The following is a 22,471-nucleotide window of genomic DNA, read 5'->3' as shown; positions in this document are numbered from 1 at the left end:
AATATGAAAAGAAGATGGGAAAGCAGTTGTGGTTTATCGAATCAACTAAAACTAACGTAACTTGGGGTTGGAGTTTCCAGAACACAAGTGAAACATAATTGTGGTAACAATTCTAAAATTGTTCTAAAATTCTAAAAGAGCCAGTCTTAAATTGCAGAAAAAAAACAACCAACCCAAAACAACAAAAAGCCCCAACAAACCGAAACAGCTAAACTTCCTTTTTTTAACGCCTTCAATTTACTTATACTGACTGATGTTTGAATCTCATGCTGTTATGATCTTATCTATATAGCTAGACCTGGAGGAAAGCAGTGCCTTTGCACGGACAGTTCAGAGGGCAGCAAATTGGACTGAACAGAGAAGAGTTAAGATCAGATTTCCCATCTCTTAGCTTTGACCCTCCTTGTATATCATATTTGTGTAACAGAGCTTTAAAGTGTGTGTATTGTTGCTCTTTGTGGTTTAGTAAGGATTCTCATTGAGCTATTTGTTTACATTTTTGGTTTATAAAACACATTTGAAACACTCATAGGCATGGGGAGTCTTTCTGAGCAGAATGCATCCACAGTCTCCAAGCCATGTAAGTTGTGAGTGAAAATGCAAAGCCAGTTAAGGGCTTTATTTTATCTCTAATGCATCTGCACAGCACAAGGGAAAGAGAGGAGAGGAAGGCTAGTGCTGATTAGCAGGGACAGGGACAGAAAGTGTGGTTAAGTATGTTCTACTGTTAGCATTTCTACAGACCTGTTGGTATGTCTGGGACCAGGGATGGGTAGAAAGGCTGTACCACTTCATAGACGCATACAGCTCAGAAGGTGAGAGAACTCTCAGCAGTACTTGCAGCCCACGGGGAGCACCAGGAGCTGTTTCTGTTTGAAATCAAAGATTTTTTTCAACTACAGCACTGCATTGATGCCTGAGAGCTGGAACATGGTCCTGACTTACTTATTTCTGTGAAAATAAATAATTTTGTGAGTGAAATGGAAAAAAAAAAATCAATGTAAATAATTTTAAATAAATTTAATTACCCCCCCCCCAACTTTTGCTAACTTTATGGATTGTTCATAATACAACTAAAGGAATTTTTAATAAACCGTCTGGTTTATCTTTATGCCATTTCCTTAATCTTTTCTTATTTCTTCCCAGGCCCTTATAAATTTAAGGCAATGACGCAATGAAAATGTTAGAAAGCCTAATTGTATGTCTTATGAAGCTGAGCTTTTATTAAAATGTCAAATGTTACACCAGTAGGTCAGACTGCTTGTTTCTGCTTTTTAGTTTTGCTCTTTAATAGTTCAGAGGGGGAAAAATGGTCCACTAAGCAGTATTCTCATAAAAATAATGACCTTGATTTCCTTCATTAATTTCTGAGTAATTATGGTAATTTCCTATATTACATATATGCTGCGGTGTTGAACCCGCAAATTGGTTGTAAATTGGTTTAATGTAAATAGGTTTTAATTTTTTTAATAAATATATTGTGATCTTTTTTTTGCAATAGGTCAAGAAAAGTTTTGAAAATGTGGCAATTTATGGACCAGTCTGATATTGAAACCATGCGAAGTCTGAAAGATGCTATGGCACAACATGAGTCATCATCTGAATACAGGAAAGTGGTTAACCGGGCACTCAATATTCCAGGCTGTAAAGTCGTTCCTTTCTGTGGTGTATTTTTAAAAGAGCTTTGTGAAGTTTTGGATGGAGCATCAAGCCTTATCAGACTCTGTCCACGATATAACTCCCAGGACGAAACTTTAGAGGTAAATGAGATTGATATTCTAAGAGGTTATGTTCATAGCCATCCAGTGCTTTATTTCATATTATTTTATATTATATTATTTTGTATGAAGTCACTATCTAATTAAAGATTTCTAAACTAGGCTGTTACCAAACTGTTCAGTTACATGGACCTCAATCTAATTCCCATAGTTACTGTAGCAATTTAGATTTGGTTGTTTATACCTAGTTCAGTAGCAGAGTACTAAGAAATTAAGGTTAGTACCAAAGGATCATGTTTATACTTTGGGTAAAGTACCTAAATCCTTAAAGATGTAACTATTTTCGGTTAAATACTCTGACCTTCCAATTAACTCATTGGGAATTGGAAGGTTTTAATTTCCTTAAAAACAGAATTCAGAAGCTTCTCGTCTATGAAAAGAAGCAACTCCTTTCAGTTTTATCATTTTGGTTTTAAAAGAAAAATGCCCCTGTTACATGAAAAGATTAAGACTGAGGCTTTTAAAAAGTTTTCAGGAGTTACTGTAACTTATGTTACTTGATTTCTGCAGTGATTTGGTTTGTTTAGGATTGGAAGTAGGTACAAAATCCCATTAGAAGCTAATAGGAAATATGTGCTAAATATTCTTAATTCTTGTAAAAATTTTTCCAGTGAGAAGTCAGTGACACAATATTTTATTTATTACTATATTAATCTTTTAGTTATCTCTAGTTTGTTTCAGATTACAGTGGACAAGATAACTTCTTGCAACGAGTAGGCCAAGATGGTTTAAATAATCCAGAAAAAGAATCAACAGCAAACAATATATTTCAAACTATTCGGAGCTGCAATCGCAGTTTGGAATCTGAAGAGGGTGAAGACAATTTTAGTGAAGGGAGCAATTCAAGAAAAAACTCTTTGAAGGACAAAAACCGGTACCAGTAGGTCTCATTTTATTTTCTATCATCACCTGTATATTTCATGTTTTTAGTCTTTAATTTCTTTTTACCAAGGCTCGCTTTTAGAAATAAGGGCAACTTTAACATCTTCCCTTGTATTAATCCTCTTCCAATTCAGAAGTTTTCTCCCGTGCAGTTATGCTAAGTATTTGATACTCAAATGCTTAGAAACTCTCTGTATAGCTATATTTTCCCTCATGATGTAATTACTTCCTCTTACGATAAGGGTAAATCCTTTTCGTCTTACACACAGAGCTTTAAAAATCCACAGTTACGATTACAATTTTGATCTGTGGTGACAGGAATAGCACCAGGACATATCTGTTATCAGAGCTCAGAACATTATATTCTGCATGCTTGGGCAGCGTTCTCCCCCTTCAAAATAAAGGTTATTTATTATCCTTCAAAAGAGCTCTTCTTTTAAGGACATGTTCATTTCAGGCTTTTGAATTATGTCCAGAAAACATTTGTAAGTCAGTACATGTTTTGAATTTTCAGGTTGCTGTAGTTCTTCTATTCTGCACAGAAGTTTACTTAATTGGGCCCCATGTAGAAAAACCCAGTATTCAGTAATCTCAGATTTTCACTTCAAAGACCTGGTATATTCTGTGCTATTCACCAGCAAGAAATAGGGTAGATGCAAAGTTTAAGACATCACTTGGTCTTCTAGAATGTTGCTTTGCAGTGCAGTGGCAGCCCTTATAGACACAGGTGGGTCAGCTTTGAACTAAGTAACTGTGTTAGAGTAACTTCAAATTAAGTAACAGAACTGTACTGTTCAGAGGTGAAGCGCTGTAAAATTATATGAGGGCTTGCATAAAAGAACATAGTTAGGTCACTGCTTGGGTTATTTCATTGATAATGTGTATCAGAAATATCCACATGTTCAGAAGTATCCAACATGTTTCAGCTACTTACACATAAAATCTAATAACTGACTGCCTGAGAAGGAACTACCATCTTCCTGTTTTAAATGCATTTATTTCATTAACATGCAATTCTAAATTTAATTTCAAATAAATAATAATTATCTCCTGAAAGAATGGTTTCTAATAGAATTATTCACATCTGGCTTCAGTTGCTTCTGGAAAGTGGAGCAGTAGATTAAGCCAAGAAAGACAGACCCACTTCTCTGTCCAATTATGTTGTCTTTTGACTTACCTCAGTTCAAATAATTCTTCAAGGAATTTTTTTTGTTAATTAGTATGCTTTAAAATCAGCTTGCAACTCACAGTTCAAATGGATAATAAGCTAGGGAGATTGACATTTCACTTGGATGAACAAAGTAGAATTTAAATATAAAAGAACAGTATGGAGAAAAATAAGTTCTCTTTATTATGTGTTAATGAAATCAGTTCTTGGTAAATTAGTTGTTCATGCTTTATATTTAAATATAATTCAGTAGGTTCCACTCTAATACAGTAGAAATTAAATGGAAAGAAAAGACAGTGGAATGAAAGTTTAAAATTTAAATGAACAGAGCTGCAGATTGGTAATTAAAGTTATGTTTCCTAATTCAGGCTACTAACTACTCAGTATCTGGAATTCTGGTGGAGTAAGCACTGATTTTAACAATATAATGACTTGTAGAAAAATACTTCTGAAAGTATTAATTTAGCTGAAGTACCTCATAGACTTTGGAAATCCATTATTTACCTGCCATCTCCTTCCTGGGCAGTCAGAGATCTGGGTGAGGCACAGGAACAAATTGCTGCTGAGATAGAAGGTCCGTATTCTTTTGTCCCTGATGTATGAAGGCTGCAATATTCGGTTTATTTTTGATGCTGTGAACATCTGAAGAAGAAACTTAGGCGTCTTTCTTGTGAGACCTGAGGCATATTTGCATACAGTATTATAAAATCCAAATTTTATAATGATTATGTATTACCTGACAATAGTAGTATTGCGGTCATAAAGATGGAAAAATACACTGTATAACGTGTTTCTCATTACTTTACTTTGAAATTGCAAGGGAGATTTTTAATTAGTTTGCCTTCTGCTGATTTGGATTAGTATTGTGGAACATGAACTCATCAAAGCTGGTAGGTTAGTTTGATCTGAAGAAAATGAAAGGCATCTAATAAAATCAGTGGGTAGTGGGTATAATTACTTTCCTAGTTGTGTTAGCAAATAAACTCTATCACTCTCTAATCAGTGACCTGTCTAATCACCCTGAATTTCTGTACATGCCAGATAAATAGAAACCTTTAATCTTTAGTAGAACTCTGTCTTGACAGTTCTCAAATAAAGGTAGGCAGGAAATGACAAAAAATTGCAAGTTTGAAATACAGTTTTTATAGAATTGTTAATCAGATGACCTGTCAAGATACTCTAAACTTTATTGCATCACTTCATTATCTTGATCTCCACTTTTAAATTTTCCTAATTACAGTAAATACCTTTTAAAGTAATAGGAGAAAACCTCAAGTTCTTTCCTTTTTGTATCCAATGCAATTTTCCTCTCTAAAACTGCAATCTGTTTTAATGTTTCCTTTATTCTTTCTTTTCACTTCTTGCATCTCAGTGCAGCACATGTAAAGAAAGCTGCTGATTCAAACCGAGTTCTGTAAGTGTGTTTTCAGTAACTGATAGCTGTGTTGCTTTTGGCAGCTCATGTCAGAGGTTATGTTTCTGTATATGATTATGTGTGTGTGCTTGGCTTACCTGCTTGTACGTTTTAATCCGCAGCATGCTAGTGCTATCAAACATGAAATAAGGCATAAATGAAGCTCTGCCATTTCTGTCTTCCCTATATGAGAGTCCTCCAGCCATGCGCATCTAGTCTCACAATACATTTTCTAGCATTTTTGCAGAGACTTACTTGATTGTTTTGAGGGCATGGAGGAGAAAGTGCTGCTTTAGTTGTTTGTTTAGTTTGAAAATCCTAATCTTGTATTAGACAGGTAAATATTTTAATGTACGTGTGTCTGGTAAGACTCTGCTGTGATGGCTTATACCAGCTCAGTTATAATGCATGACCTTTATTTTTAGGAATATTTCTTAAGGAAATAGAGCTACAGTCAAGGCTGATGCAATTATTCTACCTTTGTCAGTCCCCTCAGCACAGGCAATAAATCTTCAGCCTGTTGGTCACCTTTTTGCTAAATTTGACAGAGAGGTAGAGATCTCACCGATTAATAAATTTGTAGGGGAATAATTAAATTGATATGTGGAATAAGGGGAAAATTCAAATTAATTAGTGGCCTGAGTAGAGAAGAATTTGAGGAGGTGCTAATGGTTATCCATGTTGCTTAGCTTAGGGAGATAGTATGTGAGTTTAACTTAGGGCAATAGTATGTGTGACTGGGAACAAGTCACAGCATGAACTGTCTTTTGCTCAGCTGGTAGGATACAGGCAGGAGCTGAGAGTGCTGTGGTGATATGAAGGGGAAACACTGAGGGTATTAGGGCAAGATGCCTTGAAGAATATGCAGAAGAAGCTGGTTTGGATTTTACTGGCTGGATATCCTTAGGAAAACTAAGTTTATTAAAGCAGTATCAAAATATTGAACGTTTGTGCATTCATACATGTTAGAAGCTTCTGCAGGGAAGAAGTTTTATTTAAACTACCTTATTTATTAGTTCAGTATTGTTGCTCTGTATCTACTGTTTCTAATTATGGTAAAATATTTCAAAAATTTTGGTTGCTGCATACAAGTTTCATGTGAATATTTTGCTTAAGTAAAATTAAGTTTTCTAAGGGCAAGTATCTGATAAAATTCTTGCTGCATTCTTATGAGGAAGGTATGTATTCTAACTACTATTTTACAAGTGTTAATCAGAGAATTATATAATGTGAAAGATCTGCACATAAAATCAATAATAGAAGAGAGCATTAAAAGTCCTGTCTTCAATCCACTAGATCCTGCTAACTTTCCACATATGGTATTTGATATTTCAACTGAAGCATTCTTATGCTGTGGATTTAGAAACTGGAATCACTTGGCTTTAGGATCCAAATAGATGGTTTTTCTTGTTAATGTAATGTTTGGAAAGTTCTAAAGCAAATATAATTATATTGTTACAGGAGTTGTAATTAATTGTAGCCGCATCTATTAATTAATTCAAAATTGCAATAACGTAAATGGTAATACTGTAAAAACTACAGATGTTCCTGTAATCCAAATTATATAGTGATGATAGTATTCTTTTTATTTAAACTACAGCAGAAAAAAAAATCATCAATTATAACAAATCAGCACATGTATCACTAAATACAAGTCTCTCATTTTTGATCACATACAGATTTATAATCGGAGATCTTTCAGATTCTGAAAGTGATATATTTGAGCAGTTGAAGGAGTGGGACACAAATTCAACAGAAGAGCAGCAAAAAGCTTTCTGCCATGGGATAGAACTCATTCCCTGGTATGTGTTATCTATAAGAGCTGATGTCCATCAGTTCATGCAACAAGGGGCAACTGTCATTCATTATGACCAGGAGACACATCTCTCGGCACGTTGCTTTCTTCAACTTCAGCCTGACAATAGTACTTTGACTTGGACAAAACCCACAACGGTTTGCCCTGCAAATGCTAAGGCAAAACTGAGTGTGCTGAGTAATACTGCTGAGCTTGGTAAATACCAGTTTCTTGGTAATACTGGACTGATGGAAGGTTTTTTGGACTTGTTTTCAGCCAAGGCTGTATATATGGGACACTCTGGCATTGATATGCACACTGTGTGTGTTCAAAATAAACTTTGTAATATGTCCCTTGAAGAAAATGGTATAACACTACTTTATGGACTTCAGACTACTGATAATAAGTTGCTGCACTTTGTTGCTCCAAAATATACCGCAAGAATGCTATATGATGGATTGCTGGAATTGACTAAAGCTGTAAGAAAAATGAGGAGATTCCCTGATCAAAGACTACAGTGGCTACGGAAACAGTATGTCAGCCTTTACCAGGTAAGAAATGCTGTGATTTTGTATAAGAAAAGTTCAAACCTGCGAATAACTTGATGTAATGCAATTAGTTTCTGTTATAATTAAGCTAAGATTAAAGACGACCACCAAATCTCCAACTTTGTAACACGGCTTAAGTCAGATCAGATTCTCCACATAATGTTCTGTCAAACCTTGCATGTTTTCAATACACTGAAGTTAAACCTTTTTTTATTGTGAAGCTTTTCATATGCTTGGAGTTTTGGAATAAATATTTTATTAAAGAAAAAGCAATGACTGTACTTGAAAAGGGTGCTGAGTGATGAGAGTGAGGACCAAAAAAACCCCCAAAATAGCAAATGAAATACCCTCTTGTATTCATGCAGTAATTAAAAATTGCCTGCTTTTGATGTTTTGTCTTTCATTGGTTCCTTAGAGATGTCTATATTATTGCTTAAGAAAATGTGTCTGTTCTTATTCTCCTTGTTTTGTTAATGCTGAGAATTTTTGTAGGAGGATGGAAGGTTTGAAGGCCCCACCTTGGCTCAGGCTGTTGAACTGTTTGGAGGCAGACGATGGAGTGCAAGAAACACAAGCACAGGAACTCTCACCAAAAGTGCCGAGAAACCTAGTGTACAGAGAAACAACACTTTGGGAATAAGTACAGCTAAGAAAAAGAAGAAAGTCCTCATGAGGGTAGAATATTTTGTTGTTCACGTATTTTGTTGCTTATCTGGCTGATTTGTTTCATTCCTACAGTTACTGTGTAGCTAACTGTATTCTGAACCAGAGAAAAGAAGTTAGATGATAATTTTAAAACTATTTATTGTAGTTTCATGTTTTGGGCTTATTGTTTTCCAATAGTTTGGGTTTCTTTTCTCATGCTTGAAGCATTCTCAGGACATGTAGGTGCTGGGGCTAGCAGAAGGGAACTGAATCTTGTTGAGACCTTTAGGTGCTACCTCAGTATAAAGGTAAAATATTGGTGGTAATAAAAATGTTAACATGCAACGTGATGTTTGGAGGCTGGTATCAGTTTCTTTACTTCTTTTTGTTTTCATGTTCCCAAAAACATCACCACAGTTATTCCATATGAGGTTAGCACACAGTTTTATCTTACTTGGGTGACATGAACACTGGACTTTGTCTGGCAGTCTCCTCTCTTTTCTTGGACTCAACCACTTTCAGCAATAGCCAGGAGAGAGGAAAATGCAGGGACTAGCAACTCTATGCTATCCACATGTTCTAGTGGGCAGGTAGGGGAGATTCTCAAATGACAAGATCCGTCCTCTTTAGGGCTCCTATGCACCAGTGGAATAGTATAAAACCAACTGCACCACTTTAGAGAGACATGATCATTCTCATCTTCTGTGTGATGTCAAACTGCAGTAACACCTAATGGTCCCACACTTCACTATGTATCCTGTTTAAGTTTTCTTTTTTCTACTCGTATTGTCCTTACAGGAGTCTTGTTTCATAAGGAATAGCTGATTTATCTCCTGGTTTTGTTACAGAATGCACTGATGAAGAATGGGAATAGCAGCGTTTTCGGGATGTTTATTATGGTTCTCATTATTTCTAGGGGGAAAGTGGAGAGGCCACTGATGATGAAATGGCAACTCGGAAGGCAAAAAGCTGTAAGGAATATCGTAATAGAAGTGGTTCGGATCCCCAAGATATTGATGAACAAGAACCGGGTAGATACATCGTTTCAGTACTTAAAAGTCCCTCAGGGTTTTGCTCAAAGTCTTTTTATACAGACATTTTTTATGGTGTTAAAAATGCATTTACAACTCCAAATGCTATAAACTTTTAAATTAATTTTTGTAGTTGTTTATGATTGTTCTTTCATTTAGTTTTAGTAGTAATTCCTTTCCGTTCAGATGAAATGGGTATTTAAGTGTTGTTCAGAATATATTTTTTTGACAGTCTTGGGACAAATCTAGAATCCCTTTAGTGTCTTACTATGCGTTAATGAATTATCATATAGGTCCCTTGGACAAAAGCATTTTTATTGGGCCAGATGTGGTAATTGTGCTGCAAACTTTTTTTTTTTCTCTATAGATCAAAATATTATTATTAATGCTTCTCCATCTAACAACCTGCCATCAAGAAGAGCTCACTCTCTGACGGCATCTGGATCTCCTAATTTAGGAGCTACATCATCTTCACCAGCAAGACCGGTCTCTTCTCCTGTGATGTCTTCAAGCAAGAGTCAGTCTAGGTAAGGACAAAATCAATGCTTTGATTTAAAAAGAAAAAAATGGTAATGTTGCTTAATTATCATAAAATGTATTTTTTGTGCCAGACTGACATCTGACAAAAACAATGCCAGAAGTGTCATTAGCTTTTTGATAGACATCTAAAACACATTGTAGAACAGCACAGGACATTTAAGCCGAAATATCATGAATCTGAGGATGGCTTTGTAGCAAGTCCCTGAGCAGTATGCTTTGGTTACAGAAGCAGATTGGAATGCTATTCCAAAACTACACAGATATGGAGTTTAACTCTTTCTCCAGATCTTCTCCAAAACATAATTCTAGACGTCTTCTGTATAATGAAAATCAACAGAAGTGTTATAGATGTGCAAACTGAAGTTCTGAGGTTTCTCAGCACAAGTCATTTCTACCTGGGGGAGTATTAACTTTTGCTAACATTCCTGATGATGATTGCAGTACTGTGTCAGGGAATTGGAGGAACAGGTTTGAAATCTTTCTCTTACTGGCCTTTTCTCCTTGAACATTTGTTCTTTTGGTGTGACTTAGGCAGTGGAAAAGGTTATGCTGTGTTTGTGCAGTGACACAGTGCACTATTGTATTAATTCTATAAATAGTAGTAGTGGTGGTGGTAGTAATTGTAGTAATGATACTATAACAACAATAATATGTCAAAGATGTGGATGGTACTTTGACAGGCTCAACAGAGGCCATCCAGTGCCTTTTTTTACAGAATGAATACTGAGGTGAATATGAATCTTGGCGTTTCCAGAAGAGCAATGGTAAACAATGGAAGAGATTACTGCTGCTGGTAGAATATTGTTTTAGAAGAGACATGTCTTATATAATGGTTTATGTTGTGTATTTCTTAGGGATTTTTTTTTACACTTAAAACGTTTTGGGTTTGGCAATAGGTGTGAGTAGTAGAGCCATCTGTGGACATCTATGGTTGGCTGCTTCTCTTAACACTGCCTTCTGAGATTCTTACTATGTTCTTTACTTTTTGTTCTTCCCTGTCATTCACAACCTTGGGATGAACTTACCAGACTTGGATGTAGCTCTGTAGGACATACCTCTTTTTTTAAGGATTGGAACAGCTTTCTTTTACGTTAAACGGAAGAAATACTGGAAGATGCTTCTCTGTTTTGCAAATCTGCTTTTTGCTTTTATGCCAAAATAACTGTTGTTCTCTAAATAGGATTAAAAGGTTCAACAGAGAAATCACATTCCCAGGGGAAAGACAGCTAATATTCCTTTAAATCCTCTCAGTCCTGGGTTTCTGTACAGATCCCTGTGCAGCTTATCACTGTGGGCCTTCCTGAGTTATGACAGGTTTTCCCTGGCAAAGTTGTCTGGCAGCTTCAGTGTCTCTTGGTAGAGCTTGCCCCAGCTTGATATGACCTTTCTTGCTAGAATTTGTTCAGATACAGCTGTATGGCTGTTTCATCAGTCCTGAGGAAATCTTCCTCAGAACAGAATTACATTTTTTATCCATTATCTTGACCCAATTTTCATGAGCCATTAAAAGACTTGGAGCACTGAAGAGAGTTTTATTCTTGATATTTACCCTTCAGACCCTTGATAGGTCTGAATTGTGCTTGCCAGTTTTCATATGTGTGGACACTTCACATTGCCTCAACTGTGATTCATAAGTCTAAGCTATCAAATAGTTGGCACTCTGGTTTGCTGCAAAGTCCTGTGATCACCCTATATGTGTATTAATTCGCTTTTGGGATCTCTTTTAGAGTAAACCAGCTGGTTGCCTCCAAAATGGAATTTAGGCACAGTTCTGGGAATATTTGCTCTTGAGAGTTCTGTAATTAGATAGTATGGATGGTGAGCTTACTCAGTATTGAACCATCTACTATATACTGTCTTGTAGGACACACTCCCAGCAAGGATTGTACCTTCAGGCAATCCACCCACAGTCATGGCGTGTCCTGTTGCTTTGTGTTACATTAAATACATGGCAGTCTGTCAGGCAGTAACATATGCTGCAGTTTATTTCAGCCACTTCAGATAGAACACACACTGAAAATGAAAATGATATCTTAGAGACAGACAAGCACCATGGGATACCAAACCAGACCTGAGCCAGTTGCTGGGCAGTATAGAGCAATGTGAACTTGAGCCTTTCTGCCCCACTCAGGAACAGTGGCAAGATGGATGCCTTTAGCAGTAGAGATATAACTGACGGAGGAGCAGACTGGGGCAGTGGTTCACAAGCTGTGGTACGTATAGTCTGCAAGCAGCGCAATATTCTTTCTGGAAGCTGCTGTCCCTAACAGCGGTGATACACAACCAGAGTAAGTTTGGGCACCCACATAGGCTGAACACAGACATCTTCTGTTTCTTTTTGCTCCATTTTTGTTGTTAATTCTGCAGTCTCATAAAAATCAAGTTATATACTTAGTTATACCAACCAGTTTTGTCAGTAGCATCATAAATTAAGATAAAATGAAGTACCATTTTACAAAGTAACAGAAAGTTGGAATGACCTAGATAATGAAATAACCTAGAAAATACAGGATCCACTGGGGGTGCTTGTATACATTTGTATGGCTCTGCACAGATTAGAGCAAACAGCGTTTATTAATTCAGATTAGTATCTGAATTTAGACTCGGACACTGACAAGGCTTCATAGTTGGAGAGAGTGTTGGACATAAGCTGGTTGTGCACACTAGGTGAGTGCATGATCCCTCACAGAACCCAGAGTTTAGGAGAGCGGGGAGCAGAGGGTCCCACCAGCCTGCGCAGAAGCCTTTGCAGCACAGAAAACTGAGCTGGTAACAAATGGTTGTTAGCTGCAGTGTAGCAGTTAGGAGGAGGAGAGCAAGAAAGATTTCTAGTTCTTTTTCTCTTGCCATGTATGTGCATTAACTTTACCTGACCAGTAAATTAGATCAGCATCTCCACCAAGTGAGAAGTGCTAAATAAAATAAAATTTCTTGAAGTGGAAAAAAAAAGTAAATATAATCATAGCAATTTAAAAAGAGGAAGACCTGGCTATCTTTGTTGTACATTTTAAATAATAGTAGTTCTTATAGGCAGAGAACAAAAACCAGTATTTTTACATATATGACTCACAACCTTGATATTCCTGACCTCCTTACAAATAGTTTGCATTGAGAATAAATCCTTGTACAATCCAGATGTCCAGATAATTTCCAAACACAGGTAGCCTGCAGCTGTCTTCTGTTGTTCTTTCAAAGCAGATGCGCATCCAGCAAATTCTTAAGCTCTTTGGAAACCTAGTGCCTCCTGTAAGGTAGAGGAAGCAAAGGAAAGGGTGGTAACACCACTGGGAAACAGATAACAGGATATAGAAAATTAGAGATGGGGGATTTTTTGTGAAGAGAGAGTAAACTGCCTCTCTCATTAGCTGTATACAGGTATAATCCAGACTGGTACTAATTACAGTTGTGGTTGGTGGTGGTAATGGGGTTTCATTGGGGTTTTTGGCTTTTTTTTAACAACCTGTATTTAATACCAATGGGATGATTGTGGAAGATACTCTTTAGTGATCAGATCTGGTGAAATGCTGAGCATTATCATCTGCTGCTGGTCTTCTGTTCAGTACTCTACAGTTCCAGTCTGTTTTCTGGAGTCAAGAGACCTTCCTCATCATGGTTTATTTTTCTTGTCTGCTAAAAATGTTAGAAATTATTTTAGCCTAAAAGTTATATGCAGTATGTAACTTGCTGTAGTGATGTCAGACAAATTTGAACATTGTCAACTAAAGTAGATGGTATTTTTTAATACTTTTAAATCACATTCTGTTTTCAATTGCATGCATCCGTCCCAGGCCAGGAGTGAATTGAAGAATCTGACCTAGCATATTTATATAAAAAGTCGTCTGCTTGCAAGTGTCTTTAGGAACACTGGAAAAGCTGGTCCTGTTTTTCCATCACAGCTGTTGGAACTATTTGTACTGAACCTAATGGCAGAAGTCATAGATTAATGGGTTTGTAGATTTGAACATTGCAGAGCAATAAAGTCTGACACAGAGTCACCTAGCCTGATATTTTGAAACAAAATGGAGTTAGTTATGGTTTAACTTCTGGAGTTAGTTGTGGTTTAAACTAGACAATTCTTGATATTTGTGCTGGCTGCTTAGATCCCTCCCTTTTCAGGATGCTGGTGCTGGCGGATTCCATTCCTGCAGTGTGTGTTTAGGCCCAGGAAGGGGCTCATGAGCTCAGCTCATCATTGCAAATTAGTACATGAAATTCACTAAGGACTTGTTCATACTGCTCAAGGGATAGTTCAAGTCAGGGCCTAACTACACTTACTAGTATAAATCCTGTAGTAGCTTAAAGGTTTTGGGATGTGGCTTTTGGAAATGTACTGGCTCTGCTTCAGAAACTTTGTTCAGCTGCACAACTTGGGTTAACAATTGCAGTTATAAAGAAATTGGCTGGGCTTGGTATTACTCAAATCAACTAAAATAATTAGCACCAAACAGTCAGTTGTTTCTGTGATCATTTTCTGCCTTTGCTCTCAAGAAATTCTACTCTGCTTTCCTTCCTTCAGCCCTCAAAGCTGAAAGGAGGAAATCATTAGAACCTCATTTCTAGAAGGAAATGTCCTCCAGAGGCTGCTGTCCAAGCCTAAAAGAAGAGGAGGACTGTAGCTTGACCTGTCTTTGAGATATCTGATGAGAAATCCTGACTGTTCTTGGGGAGTGTCCAGGAACCCATGGGCTGGGAAACAGTAAGGTTTGAGTGCCAGGAGAGGGGAAGCATTATGCTTCTTAAAATTGCACCTTTAATGATCCCAGATATAAGAAACACCAGGTACATAAGGAAAATATTTGTTTTTCTTGCATATCCAGTCAGAATATTACTATCTTATTTTGACAGTGCAGAGTTTTAAGAAATTCTACATCCATGTTTTATTTTTCCCTTAGCAAATCTTCAACAAACCTCATAAACAGCCTGTGCTACAATGCTACTGGCATTTTCTTTAAAGGGAAAATGAGAGTGCTTTCATTTGTGCTGTTTGCATCAGGCCCTTTTGCACACGGAAGAGTTTTAAATAGCATACGTATACATTATTATTCTGTCAAAGTCTGCGGTTGTCTTGAGGGAAAAGAATAGCTGCTGTAAAACAAAGTAAAAACTTTTATTATGCATCTTATAAGATACTGCTTTATTTGCTTCTTCCAGATAATGGTAATAAATGCTTTAAGGAGACCACAAATAAAGTGTTAATGAAGTAATGCATAATATTTCAATATGTAGAAATTTAAGGTAACCAAACTACAGCAGCCTCTTTCTGATTTAGCACATGGAGCAGCAGTAGCTGGCATGGCCGCGTTAAAGGAGGAATGAAGGGGTTTCAGAACTTCATGGTGTCTGACAGTAACATGACTTTTGTGGAATTTGTAGAGCTCTTCAAGTCTTTCAGGTAAAATACATTTTTATTCTGTACTGATTTATTCATCCAGTGAGATTATCCAGTTTATAAAAGAGCAAAAATTGAATTTTTCAACTCTTTTCGCAGTGTCCGTAGCCGCAAGGATCTGAAAGACCTTTTCGATGTCTATGCTGTGCCTTGCAATCGATCTGGTTTAGAGCCTGCTCCACTTTACACTAATTTGAAGATTGATGAAAATAGCAGTGGATTCCAGCCTGATTTAGGTATGTTAAAGAGGAAAATACAGCTGTTACACTGCTGAACAGCTTCAGTTACTGATCTTAGGAAAAAGTGTCTCAGTCTCATAAAGAACTATCAATTATAAGTAGAGAATTGCTGCCGTACCTTCACTAATACCTAGTTAGCAGGATGTAAGACAGGTTCTTTGTTCAGAAATGAAGGAGTGGAAAAGTATTTCTGCTTTACATTAGCCAGATATATTTGTAACCAGAATAGCAGAGGCATAAAACTTGTTGCTGAGCGGATAGGCCCAACACAGGGACCTGTATCTGGTTTCAGGAGCTCTGGAAGGGCTAAAACACTGAGCAAATGTAGGGAGGAGAAATGATGAGGCTGTGCCCTGTTTCTTATTTGGTTGGTTTTTTCCTATCTGGTTCCCTAGTAGATATGCTTTATGTGTGACAAGGGGGAAGGAAACCTCTGTCCCCCTTTACATTCCCCAGTTACCATAATCTAAGTCTGGAGCTTTGTCCACATGTAAAGAAAACAGTCTTGCTGCCAAGCAGCCTGTGGGGAGGGTGCAGTACAATTAGTGTATGGGACTGGAAGAAAATAAACAGTGATCACACAGGAAGGGTATGGGGTTGTACACGGTGAAAGAAGGGCTTTGAGGCTGTACGTGGTGGTGAGAGGAAGCAAGAGGGTCAGTGACTGGCGACAGTGTGTGAGAGGCTGCGAATCCACATCAAAGGTTCCAGGATTTTGTTTATAGTAATCAAACACTTATACTCTGCTCTCACTGTTTTCATACATGCTTAATACTCTGTCTTTCATTAGTTAATAGAAACAAGATGATTTTGTTGTAATTTACTGTGTCAGTGCTAAAATATTCAGTCAGATATTTATGTGTATTATATATTACATTATATTCTATACAGTATATATAATACACATAATTATATAGTTTATATTTATATTTCCTTTTTTTCTTTTAAGATTTGTTGACTAGGAATGTTTCAGACCTTGGTTTGTTCATTAAGAGCAGGCAGCAACTATCAGACAACCAGAGGCAAATATCTGATGCTATTGCTGCTGCCAGTATCGTAACCAATGGTACTGGAGTTGAAAGCACATCGCTGGGAATATTTGGAGTGGGAATCCAGCAGCTAAATGACTTCCTAGTGAATTGCCAAGGAGAACACTGCACCTATGATGAAATCCTCAGTATTATCCAGGTCTGTAATACAAACATCTTTCAATTCCTTTTACTTGAACTCTTGTTACTTCTGTTTTCCCCGCTAGCATTGTCTGCCTTGTAGTCAGAATAGCATATCTGTTTGGATATCTGCTTTCACACTGGTTTCACTACAGTTCACTACAGTACTGTGTTTATTCTGGGATATAAAATTGTGCAGATGTCCATAAATATGTCCATAGAAAAAAAAAATGCAAATAAACAGTTTTATTGGCTATGTGTGCTTTATCCAGAAAGGGATGTCACCACTTAGGGAAAAGTATTCACGGCAGTGCGTTGTTTTCTCTTTGTCTATGACCATCTTTGATAGAGCTTAACCCTAATTTGGAACTTAAAAAACCCACCATTTCCACATATTTTTATTTTACTGTAAAAAATTTTCCAGAGCAAACATGGACATTTTATTCTATTATGTACAATGGCTGAAGTGATTAGAAAGTATGTAGAAAATTTTGAATTCTTCCAAGCATACAGTAATTTATATACTCCAAAATTAAGCTCCCACTTAGCATTTATCAAAGGCTAAAAACTGTATATTTCAACTATCCACATGTAATACAAAATTGCAAAGTTTAACAGACAGAAATTCTAAAGAAACATCAAGTTAGCATACCACAAGTCTCTTTGTGATGGTGGTGTTGTGTTTAAGCACAATAGATAGGAGAAGGATGCGTGATTATAGATCCTTTTTATTTTCGGCTTAAGTGCTGGCTGTGCTTTGGACATGGGGTTGAATTAGATGACCTCCCAACATCTTTTCCAACCTGACTGATTCTGTGATGTACAATTATGACTTTAGTATGCTTGTTTAGTGATTTGTAAAAAAGCATGAGCATACTGCAGGCACCTAATTAAAAAGACTGGTTTTACATGTTAGCTGGTTAGTTCAATGAGCAGACTACACTATGAAAACATGAAGAAGCTGTATTTCTAAGAATTGTTATTACATATCTCTTTAAATTTCTTCCTCTTCGTAGAAATTTGAACCCAGTGTCAATATGTGCCAGCAGGGACTGCTATCTTTTGAAGGATTTGCAAGGTAATTACTTATGTGTTAGTTTACTGATGTTTGTATGACAGTCACAAAATACTCAGCACAGCATAAAATTTCCTCACATCTTTTCACCTCTAGATTTTTGATGGATAAAGACAATTTTGCCTCCAAAAACGATGAGTCACAAGAGAATGCTGAGGACTTGCACTTTCCACTGTCATATTACTACATAGAATCTTCACACAATACTTACCTTACCGGCCATCAGCTTAAAGGGGAATCCTCGGTAGAGCTCTACAGCCAGGTATGCAGGATTGGATCATTGTTTAATTTTCAACATGAACTTGTTTGTTTAACTGGCAAGTCTCAGAAACATGACCTTTTTGCTTTGAAAATCTAAATGTCCTAAACCCCTGCTTGCAAAATGTTGGAAAACATGATGTGTGGGAAAGCTGCCTGTAAGCACAGTTGTGCTCAAATGCCTTTTCTAAGGCAAAAAAAAGGGTTTAGTTTGAGATTCATAGCATTTAGACACCAGTCAGTCTGACCCAACCTACTAAAATTAGACTTTCCCACAGGAAAGACTGATCTAATATTTTAGTTCATTCAGATGTCAGAAACACTACTCAAATAATGTACATTGTACTGCAAAGACAAATCTTAAATGGAACTGTAACTTCTAAAAACATTACTTCTAGGAATATTCTGGTTTTTTAGACTTTATGCCTGGTTGGTGGTGAACAGGAAAAGAACAATTTCTCTCTAGGACTTTTGGTTCTGTGTTTGTACATACATATATATGTATGTGTGTGTGTATGTCTGTATTTACGAAATGCAAGAGAAAGCATCAAACTTCCTGTGAACAGTGTTTTCATTACTCTAAATGTTAATGACTCACCATTGAGAAGGGCTTATCTGGCATCTCATGTGCTGCTTTGCCTGTAGTTATAAGACCGAGGGGTGAGACTGTGTTAGGAAAGCCCGAATAACATGATTGCATTGAATAATGCAATTACAAAGGAGGTTTCTGTAGTAAAACTGTGCAGAGTGATGTGAATATTGTGTTGGTAATAGATAAGAAGTCAGACAGAGCTCTGCTGGCTCCAAAATTTGCATGATGCAGAAGAGCTTCTTCCTATCCCTCAAGTAGCTGTCGCCAGAAGAGAAGGGGCATTTTGTTCTGGCTCAGTGTGTCTGGCTCTCACAGAAGTGGTGGTGTGCCAGCTATGGACACAACTGCCTGAAATCTAATTACAGGTTTTGAATAGCAGAAGTAGTTTTTTCTTTGTTCTTGAATGTTTCTGCTGGAAATGGTTTTGATTGTTGGGATGTTTGTTTTCGGTTAAATATTTGTCATACAGATAACTCTTTCAATGACAGGCAGGCTAAATATTGATAGCAATAATAAGCTGGGCTGCCAACAGTTGGGTTAGCTTATCTTTCCCTTCATCCTTCCTCTTTGCTTTCTTCAGTGGTTTTCTAGCAAGTAGGACTTTCTAAAATAAATAAATGAATAAATAAAAAATAAATGGGTGGATGGTGGCAACCTTGAATAAATTGTCATGTTGATTTCTAGCTGCTTTTGCAGGTAGAAATGTGGAAATGTTTTTCTCCCTCAGAACATTAAGCTATACATTAAGAACCATTTTCTGTATGTGTCCTGTAAGATAGAATGTATTTCAAAGCTTTATGGTACTTCTCCTAAGAACATAAATGCTTTCTTAATTTTCCCACTCTTTCTCAGCCTAGGGAGAGCAGTTATCTGGGGACTGTAGCTTCAGTGGGTTATGTTTACTCCACAGAGATTGCTCTTTCCAGCACTTTTGCTGAATCACTGGGTTTTCATTTAGCTCTGCAAGGTCTGTCTTCTGCTTTGATGGCATGAGACTGTGGCTTATACATGCTTACACTGTTCAATTGCGTTGTAGGTTCTTTTACAAGGCTGCAGAAGTGTAGAATTAGACTGCTGGGATGGCGATGATGGGATGCCTATCATTTATCATGGGCACACTCTTACTACTAAGATCTCTTTTAAGGTATGCTGGTAATTGCATATAGAAACCAAAAATGAGAAGAAAATCAGTAACCTTTTCTCTAATGAAGGAAAAAATTCACCTGCTAGAAAAGTACAAATCGTAATAGGCTAAATCCTAATAGAACATGAACTATGGACTACGTCAGACCCCTCAGTTATAAACGTGACGCTTTTCAAATTAGTTTTTGTAGCATATGTACTGTAATTTTCTGTCTTTTTATTGTCAACGTAACTAACATAAATAGCTCTTACTAGTTCTGTTTTAACAAGATGCTAGGTTGATCTGTAGGAGCTTGTTTTGAAAGCAAATTGTGGATTCTTTCTTCTTAGAGGGGAAAACAGACGCCTGCCTTTCTCCACTGTCAACTAACAGTAAGTTAAGTGAATGCTGCAAAATAATCACATGTTCTTTCAATGACCTTTCTCACAGGAGGTAGTTGAAGCTATTGATCGCAATGCATTTATCGCCTCTGACATGCCAATTATCATATCAATAGAAAACCACTGTTCATTGCCTCAGCAACGCAAGATGGCTGAAATTTTCAAGGTAGGCCATAAATGGTGGTAAATTATTCTAAGCACGTGCCTTGGCATTTTCCATAATATATCACGTGTTCTTGATATTTCAGAATGTATTTGGAGATAAGCTGGTAACAAAGTTTTTATTTGAGAGTGACTTTTCTGATGATCCCATGCTTCCTTCACCTGGCCAACTGAAAAGAAAAATCCTCCTTAAAAACAAGAAGCTGAAAGCCCATCAAACACCAGTGGATATATTGAAACAAAAGGTAAAGTCCTCCCTTAATAGTAACCAGTGAGACCTAACTTTTGTTAGACATAATTAATTTGTGTTTGAAGTTTTTTCCATTCCAATACATCCAGCGGAATAATCTAATGAGTATTCACGCTTGAAAGACTCACAGTGGATTGTAACACTTTCAAATAAGTAGACAAGACATGTACTAAAGTATAGATACAGCGTACAAAATTTTAGTGTATTTTAGTTTTATAATACTTCATAATATTATGATTAGCACCATATGCCCTATGTGATAATCATAAATGAAGTTTTGCTCTGAGGCTATAACGTTTGCTATTGATGTTTGTTGAGAAGTCGTGATATGCACTGAGTATGTGTGTATATATATACAGTATATAGTAAATTTTAGTACAATTTTGCTTTGTTTCTTTTTTCATATTCAAGCCAGGCAAATACTCTCTTTCTTACTCCCTTTTCGTGGGGACTCTGCTATTCAAGTAGTGCTTATACCTATATGAGAATTTCTTTGGTTTCTAAAAGTTAGGGCTGCGTCTCTGTTAGCCTCAATTTAACAATGTCTGTTGTTAGTCAGCAGTTAGATTGAATCCTTGAAAATTAATTGCTTTTACCCAAAATGTAAACACAATTGAATTAGAATGGAATTCTTATATCAGAATAAGTAAATCACGCTGACAGTGCCAGTAGGTGGGCATTCCCACTACACCCCTTGTGGTGATAGGACAATGGTTTTAAACTGAAAGAGGGAAGATTTAGATTAGATGTAAGGAAGAAATTCTTTACTGTGAGGGTGGTGAGACACGGAATCTGGTTTCCCAGAGAAGTTGTTGGATGCCCCCTCCCTGGCAGTGTTCAAGGCCAGGTTGGACGGGGCTTTGAGCAACCTGGTCTAGTGGAAGGTGTCCCTGCCCAGGGCAGGGGGGTTGGAACTAGACGGTCTTTAAGGCCCCTTCCAACCCAAACCATTCTGTGATTCTGTGATTCTTCATCTTTAAAAAAAGTTTTTAACTGTTTCAAAACCAGCACACCTCAGACTGGAAAAAGGCAGTCTTGCTTTGAATAATGTGCAAAGTGGACATTTTCCCATAATTAAGTAGGTTTCATATCTTATTTTGTGTTTTTCTACCAATACAAGTTTTCTTTGTATTCAAACCCTTAAAATGGTATTTTACTTTGATCTTAACAATCTTATTTCTCGTTATATATATTCAGTGATTTCATATAAATAAAATAAGATGCAAACAGTGATGAAAACTCTTTTGCTTTTTAAAAATACTTATCAATGTAATAAGTGGTTCTGTTGCTGTAGGCTCACCAGCTGGCACATATGCAAGCACAGGCTAGCAATGGTACTACCAACCCCACACCTACCAACGAAGAGGAAGAAGATGAAGAGGATGAATACGACTATGACTATGAATCTCTCTCTGATGGTAACAATATTTATTTATTTATTACAGTGCTGTTGTTAGAACTGTAGCAATAAAGTATGTAAACATTCTAGTTCAGGAATGATGTAGGTAAGCTGATCTTACCTTGTGACAGAAAGATGTACTAAATATCCTTAGTGGCACTTTGGTGCAGTAGTCTATAATACTGTGAAAATAATGTGACTGTGTAGAAGACTTGAGTGTGACTTTAACTGTGTAGTGTATGCAAAATTGTAGTCTTTATAAATTATATTTTATATTATTATGCAAAAATGATTGGGTTCATAGTATACTCTATCTACATTCACCTGTATTGCCTTTCATAAGGAGTTTAGACACTGGAAAGCTCAAGGTTCACAGCAGGCTTAGCCCTTGCATCTGCATGATTGCCATTAAATTGACCTAAGATGCAGATTCTTTGATGTCCTCCTTGGTTACTGTCCCAGAGGCCCTTGAAGTACCTGTTTTAGTTACACTTTCAGCATCAGCTGTTCACTTCATGCATAAAGGTAGAGAAGCCACTGAGTCCCTGGCTTGTTCAAGAAAGATGGCTTTATTAAAGCTTTAGCTACTCAGTGAAAAAACGTCAAGACATGC

General features: G+C 36.9%; 1 protein-coding gene across 4 annotated transcripts in view; it reads left to right on the top strand.

Moving 5' to 3' along the window:
- The window catches only part of PLCE1 (phospholipase C epsilon 1), a 161,513-nt gene that overhangs the window by 117,497 nt on the left and 21,545 nt on the right, over positions 1–22,471 (top strand). For 2 of the 4 annotated variants that reach the window (XM_074874929.1, XM_074874928.1), the window contains exons 6-21: positions 1,502–1,760; positions 2,450–2,658; positions 5,201–5,242; positions 6,922–7,588; positions 8,078–8,260; positions 9,147–9,261; positions 9,629–9,788; positions 15,071–15,193; positions 15,290–15,426; positions 16,379–16,617; positions 17,615–17,676; positions 17,770–17,935; positions 19,560–19,667; positions 20,097–20,213; positions 20,296–20,454; positions 21,754–21,877. In XM_074874929.1, coding sequence (XP_074731030.1) covers positions 1,502–1,760; positions 2,450–2,658; positions 5,201–5,242; positions 6,922–7,588; positions 8,078–8,260; positions 9,147–9,261; positions 9,629–9,788; positions 15,071–15,193; positions 15,290–15,426; positions 16,379–16,617; positions 17,615–17,676; positions 17,770–17,935; positions 19,560–19,667; positions 20,097–20,213; positions 20,296–20,454; positions 21,754–21,877 — 2,870 coding nt within the window. The remainder of the gene's footprint in view (positions 1–1,501; positions 1,761–2,449; positions 2,659–5,200; positions 5,243–6,921; positions 7,589–8,077; positions 8,261–9,146; positions 9,262–9,628; positions 9,789–15,070; positions 15,194–15,289; positions 15,427–16,378; positions 16,618–17,614; positions 17,677–17,769; positions 17,936–19,559; positions 19,668–20,096; positions 20,214–20,295; positions 20,455–21,753; positions 21,878–22,471) is intronic. The other 2 variants (XM_074874931.1, XM_074874930.1) reach the window with 1 other exon arrangement.

Source organism: Strix uralensis, chromosome 7 (assembly GCF_047716275.1).
Source record: "Strix uralensis isolate ZFMK-TIS-50842 chromosome 7, bStrUra1, whole genome shotgun sequence".
Taxonomy (NCBI): Eukaryota; Metazoa; Chordata; class Aves; order Strigiformes; family Strigidae; genus Strix; species Strix uralensis.
Note: the sequence above shows the minus strand (reverse complement) of the source record. Positions and strands in the feature narration are given on the sequence as shown.